Raw genomic sequence first — 16,728 nt, forward strand, 5'->3', positions numbered from 1 at the left:
GATCGTACAGGTGTTGGGGGCAGCTGGGGGTAATAAGAAACTGGCTGCTGGAGAAAGTTGTTTTGTGGAAATACTGGGGAACAAGCAAGAGGGCTGTGGTTTACAATGGTACATATTTGTCTGCATAGCTACGAGAGACTCGAAAGACTCAGTTTGGCGAGCCAGGAGGCTTATCATCTGCTTTGTGGTTTTTTTGGCAGACAATTCCTTTCTCCTGCTTTCTGTTTGCCTCCATTCATGTACACTCTGTCTCCATTCATACATTTTCTCTCTCCATTCCTGTGTCTTCCTACTTTCTCTGTTTTAGTGACTCATAACTGATTTGATCAATTCCTCTTTTGATTTTCTGGGATTTCATCTCAAGTTCTGCAATCTACATGAGGCCGGTGATCCGGCTGCATTAGTCAAAGTCACTAGAGAAAAAAGAGAGAGAACCATGTAATACACAGAGGCTACATTGTTTATCATCACACACTGAAGGACTTTTTAGACTTTTGGTGGCATCCTTCTCACATACCTCACATAACACAGAGAGGGCAGGGAAGCTAAAGTCATGGCGAGCAATGTGGTGAGTGGGTTTTCCCCCGAGTTTCCCTTGGGAGTGGGAATTGACCGATGGGTCACTGGGGTTTATCTGCAATGGGTACAGGAGGTAGCTGGTGTCCTGAACAGGGGACAGTAGTGAACAGGAAGGTGGCGAGCTGCTGGGGGGGGGGGGGGTTGGGCTTTGGTCTGCGTTCACGCCGTCCTGCTGGTGAGGGGGGGGGGGAATGCACCGTGGTGCTGGATGCCTGCTTGGAGGGGGGTGCATAACACCGGAGCGCACCGCGGGGCTAGCTACGTGCTGGGAGGGGGGTGCATAACACCGGAGCGCACCGCGGGGCTAGCTACGTGCTGGGAGAGGGGTGGGGAACACCGGAGCGCACCGCCGTGCTGGATGCCTGCTTGGAGGGGGGTGCATAACACCGGAGCACACCGCGGGGCTAGCTACGTGCTGGGAGGGGGTGGGGAACACCGGAGCGCACCGCGGAGCTGGATGCCTGCTGGGAGGGGGGTGCATAACACCGGAGCGCACCGCGTGGCTGGCTACGTGCTTGGGGGGGGGTAAACAACAGAGCGCAATGGGCTGGGGAAATGCGAACCTGGCGCCCTTCACTCAAGTATCCCTAAATTCTCAACAGGGTTTCCTACTGCCAGACATATCACTGCTGCATGTTACGGAAGAGAGGGAGGGTCTTCTACAGCAATGTGGATACCGCCCTGGCCCCTATGCAGCTTGTCTGTGTGCAGCCATGGTCTCCCCACCCCTCGCTGCACAGTGGATCGGACGAGTTAGCCTGACCGGACAAGGACCATGGTGGCTCTCCCGATCAACTTGAGAAAGCAAATTGCAAACGCTCTGGCTGCAACTTTTCAAGAGATTACCGAGGCAGATTACAGAGACGTGATAGAGCAAATCAATGGGCTATTCCACGTTTAGGCATGCATGCAGGCAGCCATAACCCAAACCCTCCTCTCCCAAAACATAAAAATCTGCTTACCCCGAGCACAATCCTCAGTTTCTTCCTCACCATCAACTTCCTGCTGCTGCGACTGGCTAGCCTCCTCCTGGCTTGAGAAGAGCTCCTGGCTGCATGTGTACTGGGACTCCGGGGTGTCTCCCTCCACGCCAGTAGCCTCACTGTCGCCTTCCTCTACACCCTCCCCCACTTCTCCCTGCTGTGAACTCTCCATCGTGGTCCTCAGATTGGCAGTGGGGTCACACCCAAGTATGGCATCCAGCTCCTGGTAAAAACAGCAGGTTGTGGGGGCAGCTCCTGAGCGGCGATTTCCCTCATGAGCTTTGCAGTAAGCACTCCTCAGCTCTTTTATTTTGACCCTGCACTGCAACGCATCCCGTTCATGGCCCCTTCTCATCAAGGACTGCGATATCTGCCCATAGATATCATAATTTCTCCTTCTGGAGCGCAGCTGTGCTTGCACAGCCTCCTCTCCCCAAACACTTATAAGGTCCTGAAGCTCTGCATTGGTCCATGCTGGGGCTCGTTTGGTGCGTGGAGGCATGGTCGCTGATTGATTGATTGATTAATTGCACTCCACACCTGGCTGAGCAAACAGGAAGGGGATTTTTAAAATTCCCAGGGCATTTAAAGGAGGGGTCAGGTGAGCCCAGGACAGTGGAGTTTGCATGATTACCAGAGAGGCTTCTAAGGTATGCTGGGATACCTACTTATGCCACGGAGGTCAATAAAAACGCTGGTGGGTGTCTACACTTGCTGACCAGCGCTGGATCCTCTACACCCGAGGTTCGACCAGGTGTACAGCCAGCGCTGCAACCAGGGAGTTGCAGCGCTGGCCGTGCTGTGCAAGTGTGTACACATCCTAAGTTGCAGCGCTGTAACCCCCTCACCAGCGCTGCAACTCTGTGGTGTAGCCAAGGCCAAAGACTCTTTTCAGAGTACAACTGCACTTTTTAGTGCTGTGCTTTTCCTCCTGCTGTCTCCATTGCTATCAACACATGCTGAAGTTCCTCTAGCAGGAGACTGTATTCCCCTTTTCCAAACCATGCTTCCTGGGATAGAAAGCACCCAAAAGCCTTCTTAATAAACCTTTCCTCTTACAAGCTCTAAGCCAGAACTCCAAAGTTGCTGGGGAGTGTTGATCTGGGCTGGATTTACCTCCGGTCCCACTGCAAGAGAATGAGGGGGAGGTCAGGGTTAAGTGGTGAGAATCCTCTCCCTTGGTCCCATTGGCTTGGGATTTGCTAAATCAGTGTCAGGAGCCCTAAGAGGTCATCTGTGCAACCTACTCATAAGGCTGGTTCTGCTGCATTAATACACTATCACACAAGAGGTTTTCATCCCACTCCTGTATTTATTATAACTTCCTGTAATGGAGATCTTCCTCCCTTACTGTTTCTGTTTCTGACTCTAAACATTCATTTCATGGGCCTTTTATTAACACCTTGCATTTTCCAATGCCTTCTACCAGAGACTTCTGTTAAGGGTTACATCCTTAGCTAAACTCTCATTAAGTTCATACAGGGCAACCAGATAGCAAGTGTGAAAAATCGGGATGAGGGGGTAATAGGCGAAGTAAGACAAAGCCCCAAAAATTGGGACTGTCCCTATAAAATCAGGACATCTGGTCACCCTAAGTTCACTTAAAGATTGAGTTAAAAGTCAGCCAAACCCTTATATTTCTGTAAACCCATTATATTTTGTTACCTTCAACCTTGCAGAGACAGTGACTGATATATAATTGAATCCTGGGTGTTTCTCTATATTCCACAAACTTCCCGTCTAAGGCACCTATTTGCCTGAGAGTCTGCTAATGTGCAGGCAATTCACAGCTGCTGCTGTAACTTAGCAACTTTCCTTTGGCTTTGTTAAGTTGGGCTGTTCAATCTCCTTAATGAATGAGAGAATCAAGCCAGGTAATTGATGCTTTGCCGTTTAGCTGATGAATAATTGACGGTCTGGGTAACCTTAGATATTTCCTCGATCAGTTTGTTCAGCAGAACAGCTATGTCATACCATGGGCAGAGTTTCTTGTTCTTGCGTGATGTCAGAAATCTGCTTTCTAAGCCCCAAGTCTAGGGGTATCTTCAAAAGTCAAGATCACCCTTCGTCCTTCCTTCAAGACGAGGTATGTGTCTTGCAGTAAATCACTGGGACCTGACAATGCCAGCAGTAAGATAAAACTAACTTCAGCTCTAGTTCTTAACCTGGGCCTGAAAACGCTAAGGAGTTTGTCTGATCGACAACAGAGAACAGTGCAAGAGAGTAAAACAAGAACCAACCCACCTCCCCTTGCAGGCTATGGAACGATTACTCTGATCAAGTTCTCTGGAGTCGGAAGCAAGCACATGCTATTGTGTCTAGACCCCACCTAGGAAAAGAAAAGGAATAGAAGCTCTTTGGCTTAACTTACATATGGTTTAATTTACACACACATCTTGAAATGTAAAGCATCATATCCTCTTCCCAGAAGGATTAGACCTGCACGTCATTGTGCGTTAGAATTTGATGCAATTAACACTTAAATAAAACATCCTGGAGTATTTTGCTTGGTAAATGTTCTGGTTTTACACTGGAAAGCTGCCGCTGGTATCTTGCGTACATCCTGTACTATGCTGGGGGCTGGGCTGTCTCTCTAAAGTTCGTGGGAGTTTGTTTGAAATTGATATCATGGTCAAACTCAAGGCTGGTGTCAGAGCCCATTGACTCCATGAGGCTTTGGCTCGGACCCTAAGGGAGAATGTAATCCTCCATCATTTCCCCCCAATCTCTGAATTGTGGTCAGAGAATAAAACAGGCGAGTGGGTAAAAAGCCCACTTGAAATCCGACTTTTACCTTCAGATTTTGAATGAGGTACTAGTGATGTTTCATCAGGGTTTTTTTTCTCTCTTTCCAGAAAAACTATTAATTATTTAGCAGGAGGTGAATGATCTCTCAAATCTATTGAAGTGACACCTTTTAGGCTGCAGTTACTTTCTGATGGCAAACCATCTGGACTCTTCTAGCTTGTTCTTGTTTATCCGTTAGACTTCTCTCCTACTTGTAAGGTGTGACAGCAACAGACAGGGCCAAAACCATCAATATTTTACAGCTTTAATTAAAGCGCGCTGAGCGGCTAGACTAACCAGTCTGGTTTCTTTCAAAACCTTTGGGGTTGGGGTAGGACTGCGATTGTCTGGCGATCAGGGGCGGGGGGCAAGAGGAGGATTGGTTCGAGCTGTGCTCTGAATCCTGCAGCTGAGCTTGTCCCGTTGGGCTGGCGTGTGTTCTCTAACCAGTGCCTTCATTTCCACAACGTGTGAGCAGCGTGCGCTAGGAAGGGGGACTCACCTGTCTCTCCCCCGGCCTTCTCGGGTGAAAGGGAAGCAGCAAAGCTCTGGCAATGAAGCATCCGCTCAGTCCATGAGCATTTAGCACGGGGGGGATGTGCCTGCATAGAAAGCATTGCCAAGAGCTCAGCGCACACTTCTGCATTTCCCTCCTTTATTTATTTACTTCAGCTAGACCGTGCCAAAGAAAGGAAGGGTGGGGGGAAAAACAAAGGCATGAAATTTATCCATCTATTAATTACCTCCAGCATAGCGGGGCTGCCTCTAAAGACAGCGCCACTTTAGATAAAACTTTCATGCCGCTATTTAGGCCCTTTGAAATATAAATGATTTCCTTTAAATTTTTTATCATAAATCAGGGCATGGAGCTATGCGACAACGCGCCGCTTCGCCGCCTGATGGGAGGAAGCTGCTCACTCTTTGCCTTTCAAAGCCTGGTTAATGTTCCACTTCCATTTGTGCAGGGCTTGGGCTTGATGGGAAGTGATGGCACACCGCACTCTTTTCATCTGTCCTCAGCTTTCTTCCCTGCCTTGGTTTTTTTGCCACCAGCTCTCTGGAATAAAGGGGAGGGGAGGGGAGGGGAGCATTTCAGTGCAGCAAGATCAGAAGGGCCAAGTCAAAACCTGTTCTTGGCCACACCTGCCTGCTCTTAAATCATAGAATATCAGGGTTGGAAGGGACCTCAGGAGGTCATCTAGTCCAACCCCCTGCTCAAGGCAGGACCAATCCCCAACTAAATCATCCCAGCCAGGGCTTCGTCAAGCCTGACCTTAAAAACCTCTTAAGGATGGAGATTCTACCAGCTCCCTAGGTAACCCATTCCAGTGCTTTACCACCCTCCTAGTGAAATAGTGTTTCCTAATATCCAACCTATACTGCCCACCCCCCACCCCGCAACTTGAGACCATTGCTCCTTGTTCTATCGTCTGCAATCACTAAGAACAGCCGAACTCCATCCTCTTTGGAACCCCCCCTTCGGGTAGTTGAAGGCTGCTATCAAATCCCCCCCTCACTCCTTGCTTCTGCAGATTACACAAGCTCAGTTCTCTCAGCCTCTCCTCCTAAGTCATGTGCCCCAGCCGCCTGATCATTTTCATTGCCCTCCACTGGACTCTTCCAATTTGTGCATATCCTTTCTGTAACAGGGGCAAAAAACTGGACACAATACTACAGATATGGCCTCATGCTGAATAGAGGGAATAATCACTTCCTTGATCTGCTGGCAATGCAGCCCAATATGCCGTTAGCCTTCTTGGCAACTAGGGCACACTGCTGACTCATATCCAGCTTCTCATCCACTGTAATCCCCAAGTCCTTTTCTGCAGAACTGCTGTTTAGCTGGTCAGTCCCCAGACTTTAGCAGTGCCTGGGATTCTTCCATCCTAAATGCAGGACTTTGCACTTGTCCTTGTTGAATCTCATCAGATTTCTTTTGGCCTAATCCTCCAATTTGTCTAGGTCACTCTGGACCCTATCTCTACCCTCCAGTGTATCTACCTCTTCCCCAGGGCCGGTGCAAGGATATTTTGCGCCCTAGGCGAAAATTCCATCTTGCGCCCCCCCCCAAATGCCAGCTCAGAGGGGCTGGGCTCAGAGCTGGGGGTCAGGGCTGTTGGGGGGATGGGGTCAGGGGGTTTCCAGCTCAGAGGGACTGGGCTCGGAGCTGGGGTCAGGGCTGGGGGGGGGTGGGGTCGAGGGGGTTCCAGCTCAGAGGGACTGGGCTCGGAGCTAGGGGTAAGGGCTGTGGGGGGATGAGGTCGAGAGGGTTTCCAGCTCAGAAGGACTAGGCTTGGAGCTGGGGGTCAGGGCTGTGGGGGGGGGTCGGGGGGGGGGTCAGGGGGGTGCCTGGGGCACTGGGGCAGCTCAGCTCTGCAGGCTGCTGTTCTCTCCAGCTGTCCAGGCACACGGGGAGCAGGAGCAGGGACCAGCTAAGGACCAAGGGGGCAGGAGCACAGGCGCCTGAGGCCGAGCTGTGGGGAGGCACTTGCTTACCTTGCCCAATGCATGAGCGCTAGGGTCCTCTTTCTTCCTCCGCTCTACCAGACCACCGCTGAGGCTTTCTTCTCCATGCCCCTCGCTGGGGCTGATGTGGAGGCTGAGCCAGGGGGCAGCCACGGCTTTCTTCCAGAAGTGAAGCCCTGGTGTTGTGCCACTGTTGCAGGGCCCCTGCCACGTGCCCTAAGCAGAGCTGCACAGCTCTGCCCAGCCCCCCCCCGTGCCCTCGCCGGGCAACGAGAAAAATTGCAGAGGCTGGAGCCCCTGCTCTGGGAGGGAGAGGGATTCTGAGCCTCTGCCTGCAGCTCAGGGATTCCCCTGGGTCAGCGCAGCCGCCATCAGCCCAAACCTCTGGGCTGCCGCGGTGGTGTGCTGACCCCGGAGGGCGCCCTGGGCTGCCGCGCCGGTGCCCTGACCCCGGAGGGCGCCCCGGGCTGCCGGGCTGCCACCCTGCCACCCTGGGGGGCGTCTTGGGCTGCTGCGGCTGCGTCCTGACCCCGGGGGCGCCCTGGGCTACCGGGCTGGCGCAGCGGCTCCCTGACCCCGGGGGCGCCCTGGGCTGCTGCGGCTGCGTCCTGACCCGGGGGGCGCCTCGGGCTGCCGTGGCGGCGCAGTGATCCCGGGGGCGCCCTGGGCTGCCGGGCTGCTGCAGCAGCTCCCTGAGGGGGGAGCCTTGGGCTACTGGGCTGCAGCGGCTGCGCGCTGGCCCCGGGGGCGCCCTGGGCTGCCTGCTGCAGGCAGCTGCTGCCGCGGGCAGCTCTGACTGCCTCTCCAGCAGCAGCGGCTGCAACCATTTAAAAAATTTTTTGAGGGCACCGCTTTTTGGTGCCCTCAAATCTTGGTGCCCTAGGCAACCACCTAGTTCACCTAAATGGTTGCACCGGCCCTGCTCTTCCCCCAGCATAGTGTGATCTGCAAACTTGTGCAATCCATCCCATCATCCAGATCATTAATAAAGATGTTGAACAAAACCAGCCCCAGGACCAACCCCTGGGGAACTCCGCTTGATATCAGCTGCAACTAGACATCGAGCTGTTGATCATTACCCATTGAGCCCAATAATCCACCTAGCTTTCTATCCACCTTTTAATCCATTCATCAAATCCATACTTTTTTAACTTCCTGGCAAGAATACTGTGGGACACCATATCAAAAGTTTTTCTAAAGTCAAGATATATCATATCCACTGCTATCCCCATATCCACAGAGACAGTTATCTCATCATAAAAGGCAATCAGATTAGTCAGGCATGTCTTACCCTTGGTGAATCCACTTCAACTGTTCCTGATCACCTTCCTCCACTCTAAGTGATTCAAAATGGTTTCCTTGAGGACCTGCTCCATGATTTTTCCAGGGACTGAGGTGAGGCTGACCAGTTTATAGTTCCCCGGGTTCTCCTTCTTCCCTTTTTTAAAGATGGGCACTATCTTTGCCTTTTTCCAATCGTCCAGGACCTCTCTCAGTTGCCACGAGTTTTTGAAGATAATAGCCAATGGTTCTGCAATCACATCAGCCAATTCCCTCAGTGCCTTCGGATGCATTAGATCTGGACCCATGGACTTATGCAGGGCTGTTCCTAGCTATTCTGGGGCCCTACACAGCCCTTCTGGGAGGCAAGGGGGAACCGCCCCCCAGCACTCACCGGAGGCATGGCTGGGGCCGGGTTACTGTACTTCCCACCGCTAGTGAGTGCGGGTCTGGCCCTGCTGCAGTCCTCGGGGTTGTGGGGGTGGGACTAAGGTGGAGCAGGGGTGGGAAGAGACAGGGATGGGGCAGGGGTGGGAAGAGGCAAGGCTGGGGCTGTAGCAGCACGCTGCTGTGCAGGACACCAGGAAATTTGCTGCCCCAAATTTCCTGGTGCCCTACGCAGCTGCGTACTTTGCATATTGGTAGGGACTGCCCTGGACTTGTGCATGTCCAGCTTTTCTAAATAGTCCTTAACCTGTTCTTTCACCACTGAGGGCTGCTCACCTCCTCCCAATACTGTGTTGCCCAGGACAGCAGTGTGGGAGAGACCTTGTCTGTGAAGGTAGAGGCAAAGAAAGCATGGAGTGTTTCAGCTTTTTCCACATCATCTGTCACTAGGTTGCCTCCCCCATTCATTAATGGTTCCACACTTTCCCTGACCTTTTTCTTGTTGCTAACATACATGTAGAAACCCTTCTGTTACCCTTCACATCCTTTGCTAGCTACAACTCCAGTTGTGTTTTGGCCTTCCTGATTACATCCTTGCATGCTCTTCCAGGGTCTGATATTCTGTTCCATGCTGTAATGTTCCCACCTGTTCAATGTTCTTCGTGGGTTAGGTCTGTGGTGAGCTACCCCCAGATTTATCCCTCCCCTCCTTCCCACACCGCTTTGGGGTTACTTAATCTCTCCTGGGTTTTGCAGGGGACACACATCTCTCATTTGTCCTTTCTTGTGGCCCTGATTCAAAGTACAGAGAGAAAAGGGGTTTCCTTTTCCCCTTTTAAAGCGCTTTGAGATCCACAGGTGAAAAGTCCTATATAATGTATTAGGTTAGTTAAGTTTAGACCCAAACATCTCCCTCATCCTCTTATTACTGACAGCAGACCTGGGAAACAACAGTTGTCATGTATGCTGAAGACACATCCCATAACATGCAGAGCTTGCAGTAGTTTTTCTATAATCTGTCTCATTTTAGCTTTTTGAGCCTTCATTGGGCTCCTTGTTGGTGCCTCTAGCAGCTGGACATGGATAAAGCTGGATTGTGTGCTTCCAGTCTTTGCTTTTTTTCTTGGAGGAGGATGCAACATATATTGCTAGTTATTAGTTTAATTGGATTGACACACTTCAAGAGCAATAATCATGATACCTCTGGCACATTAGCTTCTGGTTACAGAGGAGAAAGAAGGAAGCTTGAGGACAAAGCTGGGCCTCCAGCTTTCTGTGAACAACACATTAGGCTTAATGCTTCTGGTTAGGAGGGTGTTCCTTTTCGATATGTGTTACAGCAAATCCCTGTTATGACTTGAGGGCCTCGGAATCGTCAAACATTTTTAAACTTTGACTAGGTTTCATTCTTCTGAGGAACCAGAGATTTCACAACTGTCAGTATATTTAAATCTCCAGACCATCAAAAAGTAAAACTTGGCCAGAGTCAAGAAACATTTGAAGGAGTGTGAAGATTTTGAGGATCCCAGATTATAACTAGTAAATAGTATAAGTATGTTTCTTTCAATAATCTCCTTTTTTTTGCTCTTTAGAAGAAGATTCAAGGAAAAGTTACTTCCAGCCTATGAAATATATATGGCCCTGTCATAATTATTATTCAGTGGCTAAGCTTATAGGAGCTTAAATCAGCAGGGAAGTAATTTGTCTCTGAGCTTCAGTTCATCCTACTGTACTGTACAATATATTAGCTATTAAAAATTGCACGTTACTGTGGTATGGTGAAGCTTTGTGAATGCATGTTTGCAAAGTACTTCCACCTACTTAGGAAAAAGTACAAGTATTATTCTAATAAAGTTAGTTCAGGCCTGGTGCTGAATCTAAGTTCCTGTGGGACTTAGATTCAGCACTAGGAGAACTTGGGACATGGACTGAACTTAGTACATAGACTGATCATGTCCATGTCCTAAGAACTTGGGGTTACAGGCATTGAAGAAGTCGTTCTATATTTTACAATTTCCCGTGGGGGGTTCTTATTCCCTGTTAAAATCAGTTCCTTAGTGGAAACAATTTCTTGTTTTAAAGATTACCCTTAGCTACTATGGTACTGATAAATGCAGAGTGCACCTGAACTGTCACTCGCTTCCCCCTTGTGTAATATAGAGCTGTGTTTGGAATTACCAAACCAGGGGCCTGACCCGCAGCTCTGGTTTTATTGGTAGTTTTTCCAGAGTAAGAACTGCAGGGTGGGTTCCCCAGTTAGCTAACCAATGTTAACCTGACCACAACCACCCTCCGAAGTTTAAATTAAGACTTAAAATTCTGGTTCCTCTTGCCTGGATGAATGTACAAAAGGGGCAGGGTCACCTTGAGAAAGCTATGTTACAAAGCTAGCAAGTATGTATTACCCATTTACTTTTTTTAAGAATAGTCACCATTGCACTGGACCAAGGCAAACTTGAAGTGGCTCTTTAAGGAAGGCCTCTGTCCTGGTCAATATAATATACAAATGCTCAGACCGGTCCAAGTTAAGGGGCCTAAACTTGTTCCCCTGAAGTTAGTTAGAATTCTGCCACTGGAGAAGGAGAAAGAGTCGGTCCTAAATTTGTAAAGAAACCCCATCTTGTCACGCTTCTGGCAAGCTGCTCGTCATTAACTTTTTGGATGAGGTGAGCAACAGTTTACAGTGAAATCTTCTAGTTGCCCTGTTGGTGCTGACTTGCCCTCTAGACGAATCTATTACAGTTTATGTTGGGGTTGTTCACCTCCTCCCGTCCCCCGTCCCCCCCCGCGCCCAGGCACTGGAAATGGAAGAAAGATTTGGCGTGATCAAAATAGTATAAATAGCAAAGCTGTGTTTCATGCCATAAAACGCTGTTCTCCCTGCAGCATCAGTGACATCTCGTTAAAGGAAGGAGCACGGCATACAAATAACGTTTGGCATTAGAAGTCCTGTACAGTGAGTTTTTCAGCTGTGTCTGGATTCCAAGGGAAGGGAATTATAATAATGCTTACGCTGCCTTCTCTGGGTAGGGAGGCACAGGCAAGACCCTTAATTAGATACAGAGCAGTCGGCAGCATTCTGGAACACTGGAGTTTGAATATGTTGTCTCTGAGCACCTGGCTTGAAATACATTCTGCAAATGTTTTATTCTGATTGTTTAGCTGCAGAGTGCAGGCTGTAAGGAATCGGTCAGACAACCTCTCCCTCTCCGCTTTCCCCAAGCTGGGCACGTGAAGATCAGAATTACAAAGGGGAAATGTCTGTCTACTTTTGCTGTGCCCAGGGGTTTGCGCAAAGCCAACTTTCTTCCATACCGTTGGTCCGTTTTATCGATATCGGGGCGCCGATTCTGCTCTCGCTGAAATCAGTGGGAGCAGGATCGGGCCCCATACGTCATCAGAAAGTTTAAAGAACGCTTAAAATTTCCCACAGGGATTTGAGTAAATTTCATGGCAAGGCCTAGCAAAGAGAAACAATCGCTCCAGGTTAGGGAAAATATATCGCTTAAACAGGTCTTTAAATTAGAGAGTCTCTCTCTCTCCCTCCGTCCTTTTCATCTGGATTTTCAGAAATCCCTGAAACCTTTGACACCACAAATCATCCACAGGGATTGAAGGAACTTGTCCCTTCATCTACATGGTTACATACAGCCAGAGCCCTAAGCTCACAGGCGTCTGTTTTGCCCTTCTTCAAAAACTCCCATCTTCTCCAGGAGCAAAGCTAGTCCTGGAAGGGCAAGAAATAATTTAACTTACAAACAGGCCCGACCACTTTTATGAAATATAGTTGGTCACACTACAGTGCATTACACAGAAACCTAATGCTGGAGTCGGTGATATTTCATTCATCATCTGCTGCTGGCTTCCTAAGTCCGTCTCCGTTTAAGCCTATTGCGTCTGTACACACAGTGCGATCGTTTACAGCAAACTGGATAACTGCAATCCCAAATGAGAGAGTCCTCCCTCCCCAATTGTGGTTTGGTTTGGTTGGCTGGATTGTTATACACACGTTGTCCTTGGCCTTAGCTTTTAGCCCGCTGCTATACCTGGATTTCACGTGTGTTATTTATTCGTTTTGTGTTGCAAATAAGTTTGGAAACCGCTGACTTTACTTTGCAGGACGCTTCTGCTCGTTTCATTTAACAGAACCCTTAGCCCAGTGAATGTGCTGGAAGAGGTATGAGGTTTTCTCTTCTTAGAATAAAAACTGGGTGGGATAGAACCTAGAACACAATCCCAGACTAACCGACCAGACTTCCCAGAGTGTGTCCAGAGAAAGTTCACTATCCCATCTGCAAGGGCCTGCTCCTTCTGGCTGAAGTCAATGAGAGCTTTGCTATTGATTCAATAGGCTCAGCACTGTTCCTTCCCCCCTTCCCCATAGGTATTGAGGCCTTTCTGCTCCGTTTGCACATAGACTCGAACAGATCGAACAGGGGCGTTGGGCATTTTTGCAGAGTTCCTATATAAACCCATTGGCTGGCACCTGGCTGAAGCAGTGATATTCCTCCAACAGGTCGATTGAGCTCACTTCTATGTCGTGGGCTTCCGCAGCAGAATCCTAGATGGCAAAGGGGAGCTCTGTGTATGACAAACGTGTTTCTCCCTGTGGTTATGTGTACTGACCACTCTGCTATCCCCCTGCCTGGGATCCCGAATCCCGACCTGCCTTTAAAACCAACCCCAGAGCTCCGAAGAACCCTGCTGCTCCGGGTCAGGGCTGAGGCATCTTTGCTCCTAACTGCCTTTGCCTCCTAGGGCTACTTTCCCTTTATTCTTCCAGTGCAGCACGCCTGCGCACAGTGTGCTGGTCCCATTCCTGGCAGGCGGCTTGTAAGATGAGTGAAGAAGCAGGTAGGGGGAGGGAGGGAAGCTCTGTCATTGAAAATAGCTCACTTTGACAGAAGCAAGCCAGAGAGACAACCCTGAATCTATGTCAGGGGCTTCCTACCTGCGAGGTGTGCAAAGATGATGGCCATGAACACCAAGCAGCCTTTCACCATGCACCCTGCCCTGCAGGAGCCCAAGTACTCGAGCTTGCATTCCAGTTCAGAGGCGATGCGCAGAGTTTGCCTTCCAGCCCCGCAGGTATGTAGATTAAGCATAATTACTGCTTTAAGGCATATTTTTTGACAGGCACATGCTTAATGTTTTTTTCATGTCGCCAGAACAATCGCCTATCTCTGAACCTCTCTCTCTCCCTCTCCCCCCTTCTCTCTCTCTCTCACACACTCTTGTCTCTGATCCACATGTCTATTCAAGCAAAGCTGCTGCCTTCATATTAATTTTTATGACCTGAGCTTTGAGGAGGAATCTCTGTGCTTGGAAATGTTTTTTAATCCTGAGTTGACAGTATTCCCCACTGACTCCAATATGCGCATTCTTGCTTGCAGCTCCAGGGCAATATATTTGGAAGCTTTGATGAGAATCTGCTGGCCCGCGCTGAAGCTCTGGCGGCTGTTGATATTGTCTCCCACGGCAAGAGCCATCCGTTCAAGCCAGACGCGACCTACCATACCATGAGCAGTGTCCCATGCACGTCTACCTCCTCCACCGCGCCCATCTCGCATCCTTCGGCCCTGACCTCGCATCCCCACCACTCGGTGCACCCGGGGTTGGATGGAGACCTCTTGGACCACATCTCCCCAACGCTGACCGTGAGCGGCATGGGGGCGCCCGACCACACGGTGATGTCGGCTCAGATTCACCCGCATCACCTGGGCGCCATGGGGCACCTGCACCAAGCCATGGGTATGGGCCACCCGCACCCAGTCTCAACTCACAACGGCATGTCCTGCATCAGCGACGTGGAGTCGGATCCCAGGGAGCTGGAGGCTTTCGCCGAGCGGTTCAAGCAGAGGCGGATCAAGCTGGGGGTGACCCAGGCGGATGTAGGGGCGGCTCTGGCCAACCTCAAGATCCCCGGCGTGGGCTCGCTCAGCCAAAGCACCATCTGCCGGTTCGAGTCTCTCACCCTGTCCCACAACAACATGATCGCCCTGAAGCCCGTGCTCCAAGCCTGGCTGGAGGAGGCTGAAGCTGCTTACAGGGAGAAGAACACCAAGCCGGACCTGTTCAGTGGCAGCGAGAGGAAGCGCAAGCGAACCTCCATCGCCGCCCCAGAGAAGCGCTCCTTGGAAGCCTATTTTGCCATCCAGCCCAGACCTTCCTCGGAGAAGATCGCAGCCATAGCGGAGAAACTGGACCTGAAAAAGAACGTGGTGCGGGTTTGGTTCTGCAACCAGAGACAGAAACAGAAACGCATGAAGTACTCTGCTGTGCATTGACTCGGCCAGGAGCTGGAGTGGGCAACTGGCTCTTCTAAGCCTGGACTTTTATATATTTTATTCAAATAAACAGCAGGGATCTCCGTGAGGACTCACACTCAAACCGACAGACCAACAAAGCCATTAACTTCCCCATCACGCTGATTATTTCCCTCCTCCCCCTTTTCTTGTCCCCTCTTCTTGAAAACAAAACAAAAACAAGTTTCTCCTGGTTGCTCCTCGGCTGAGATTCACTTCTGTTGTGTCTGTTGTACACTAGAGCATAAGCCGCTTGTCACTTTTGGAAGAGTTGGAAGCTGAGAGGTACTGGGGAGGTGGGAGAATGATCTTTTGTTTCTAACACAACTGCGATAAAAAAATAAAAGGATAGTTTAAGGGGAAGGGGATGGAGAGGGGAAATGCCCCTGAGGTGAAACCAGAGGATAAATATTTATTAAGATTTGTGAATTATATTTAAAAATAAAAAGGCTATTTTCAGAATGTCATGATTATACCCGGAAGTCAAATTTTACTTAGCTTTTTGTGGGGGTCTAGCTCATCGCTTTCTAGGACCGGAACGCCTGGTAGAGGAACCAATCTTAACCTGAGATACCTGAACAGTTGTTTTATACTCCAAAACTTTGGTAAAGAAAAACAAAGCAACCTATTTTTACTCAGCGAAATACTTTGGCTGCTCTTCGTGTGAATTTTTCTTTCCCCCGAACGCGCACACAAAACTATCTCCAACTCGATTCCAGGTGTATTGCCTAGAATTTTTAATTCACCTTTAAATAAAGTTCTTTTATTTAGTTGGCTTTTTTTGACAAGAGATTAAATTGTGGAAAGAAGTAGTATTCTGGCACTGGTCTGAACACAGTTTTACCTCTCTCAGATCCATAGATTCCCACCACAGACTTGTACAGTGCACTCACTTGGGTTTGCAGCCACAGCACCGGGACTCTATCAATGTAGAGACTTGGCGGAATTAACATGGACTTGTCTGCAATCGCTTCAACAGTGTCTCCACTCGGTGTTGGGTTTTTTTTTTCATTCTCTTTTTTTTTTTAATCCAAGGATTTTTTTCCGTTTTAATTAAAGACTGTATCTGAGTTTTGTAATACACCAAGTTGGTAAGGGTTCTTGTAACATATTCTTGGTTCAATAGTTGCAATGAGCTTTCTCCCTCCCACCCCCATATGTTTCATATTTTAGTTATCTCATAGTTTGTGTGCTTGTGTGTGGTCATTTATTTATTTATTTATTCATTCATTCCTCGGGATAAATTCTGAAACGTTGTTTTCCCTTGGATTAACTTCTGAAATAAATGCTTTATTTTTCAACCCGAATGGAGAATTTTCTTTTCAGAGATGAAAGCAGGTGGGATGAAGCAGAACAGAATATTATAAAATGTGCGGTAATAATAATAAACTTTAGACAGTGTTTTTCCCCTAGAGAACGGAAAGGAATTTTTAAATCGTAATGAATAAGCTTTACGAGTCATCCTTCTCAGTTAACCTGTTATCTTTATCTTGTATTATCATGACTGTTTCTACAAGCTGTAAAGTTTCACCGCCTTGTTTGTTGACTTTTCCATGTATTGATTTACCTCCACATTTTTTTTCAAGGCGGTAATAATTTCTCTGTGCCAGAAAATGTATTATTTCCATCTATAAAATGTAAATTACCAGATTCCCATAGATTCCTACTATGCGTGGATCTCGTTATGTTTATTCGCTAGTTTCTAGGCTGCGTATAATTCAAGTAATTCAAATTGGGAATAAAACCAATTGCCCTTTGCAAAACAAATGCCCCAAAGATTAGTTAAGTTTTGGAAGGGGCGTGGGGTTCATTCTTCTCACCCGGACAGAGTTACAGAAAGAATTTCATTCTCTAAAATATCATTTTAAAAAATCTCCCAACCAGCTCTCTCAAAGGTTCATTTCTAATGCAGTTTAAAAGAAAAAAGAGGGCTTTTTATT

General features: G+C 48.7%; 1 protein-coding gene across 1 annotated transcript; it reads left to right on the forward strand.

Annotated features, from left to right (window-relative positions):
- The first annotated feature begins 13,451 nt into the window (after window positions 1-13,451).
- On the forward strand, window positions 13,452-14,770 carry POU4F3 (POU class 4 homeobox 3). Its single transcript, XM_030573208.1, has 2 exons — window positions 13,452-13,571; window positions 13,877-14,770. Exons 1-2 carry the CDS (start codon window positions 13,452-13,454, stop codon window positions 14,768-14,770), a joined length of 1,014 nt encoding a protein of 337 aa, XP_030429068.1.
- The last annotated feature ends 1,958 nt before the right edge of the window (window positions 14,771-16,728 follow it).

This window comes from Gopherus evgoodei, chromosome 8 (genome assembly GCF_007399415.2).
Source record: "Gopherus evgoodei ecotype Sinaloan lineage chromosome 8, rGopEvg1_v1.p, whole genome shotgun sequence".
Lineage (NCBI taxonomy): Eukaryota > Metazoa > Chordata > Testudines > Testudinidae > Gopherus > Gopherus evgoodei.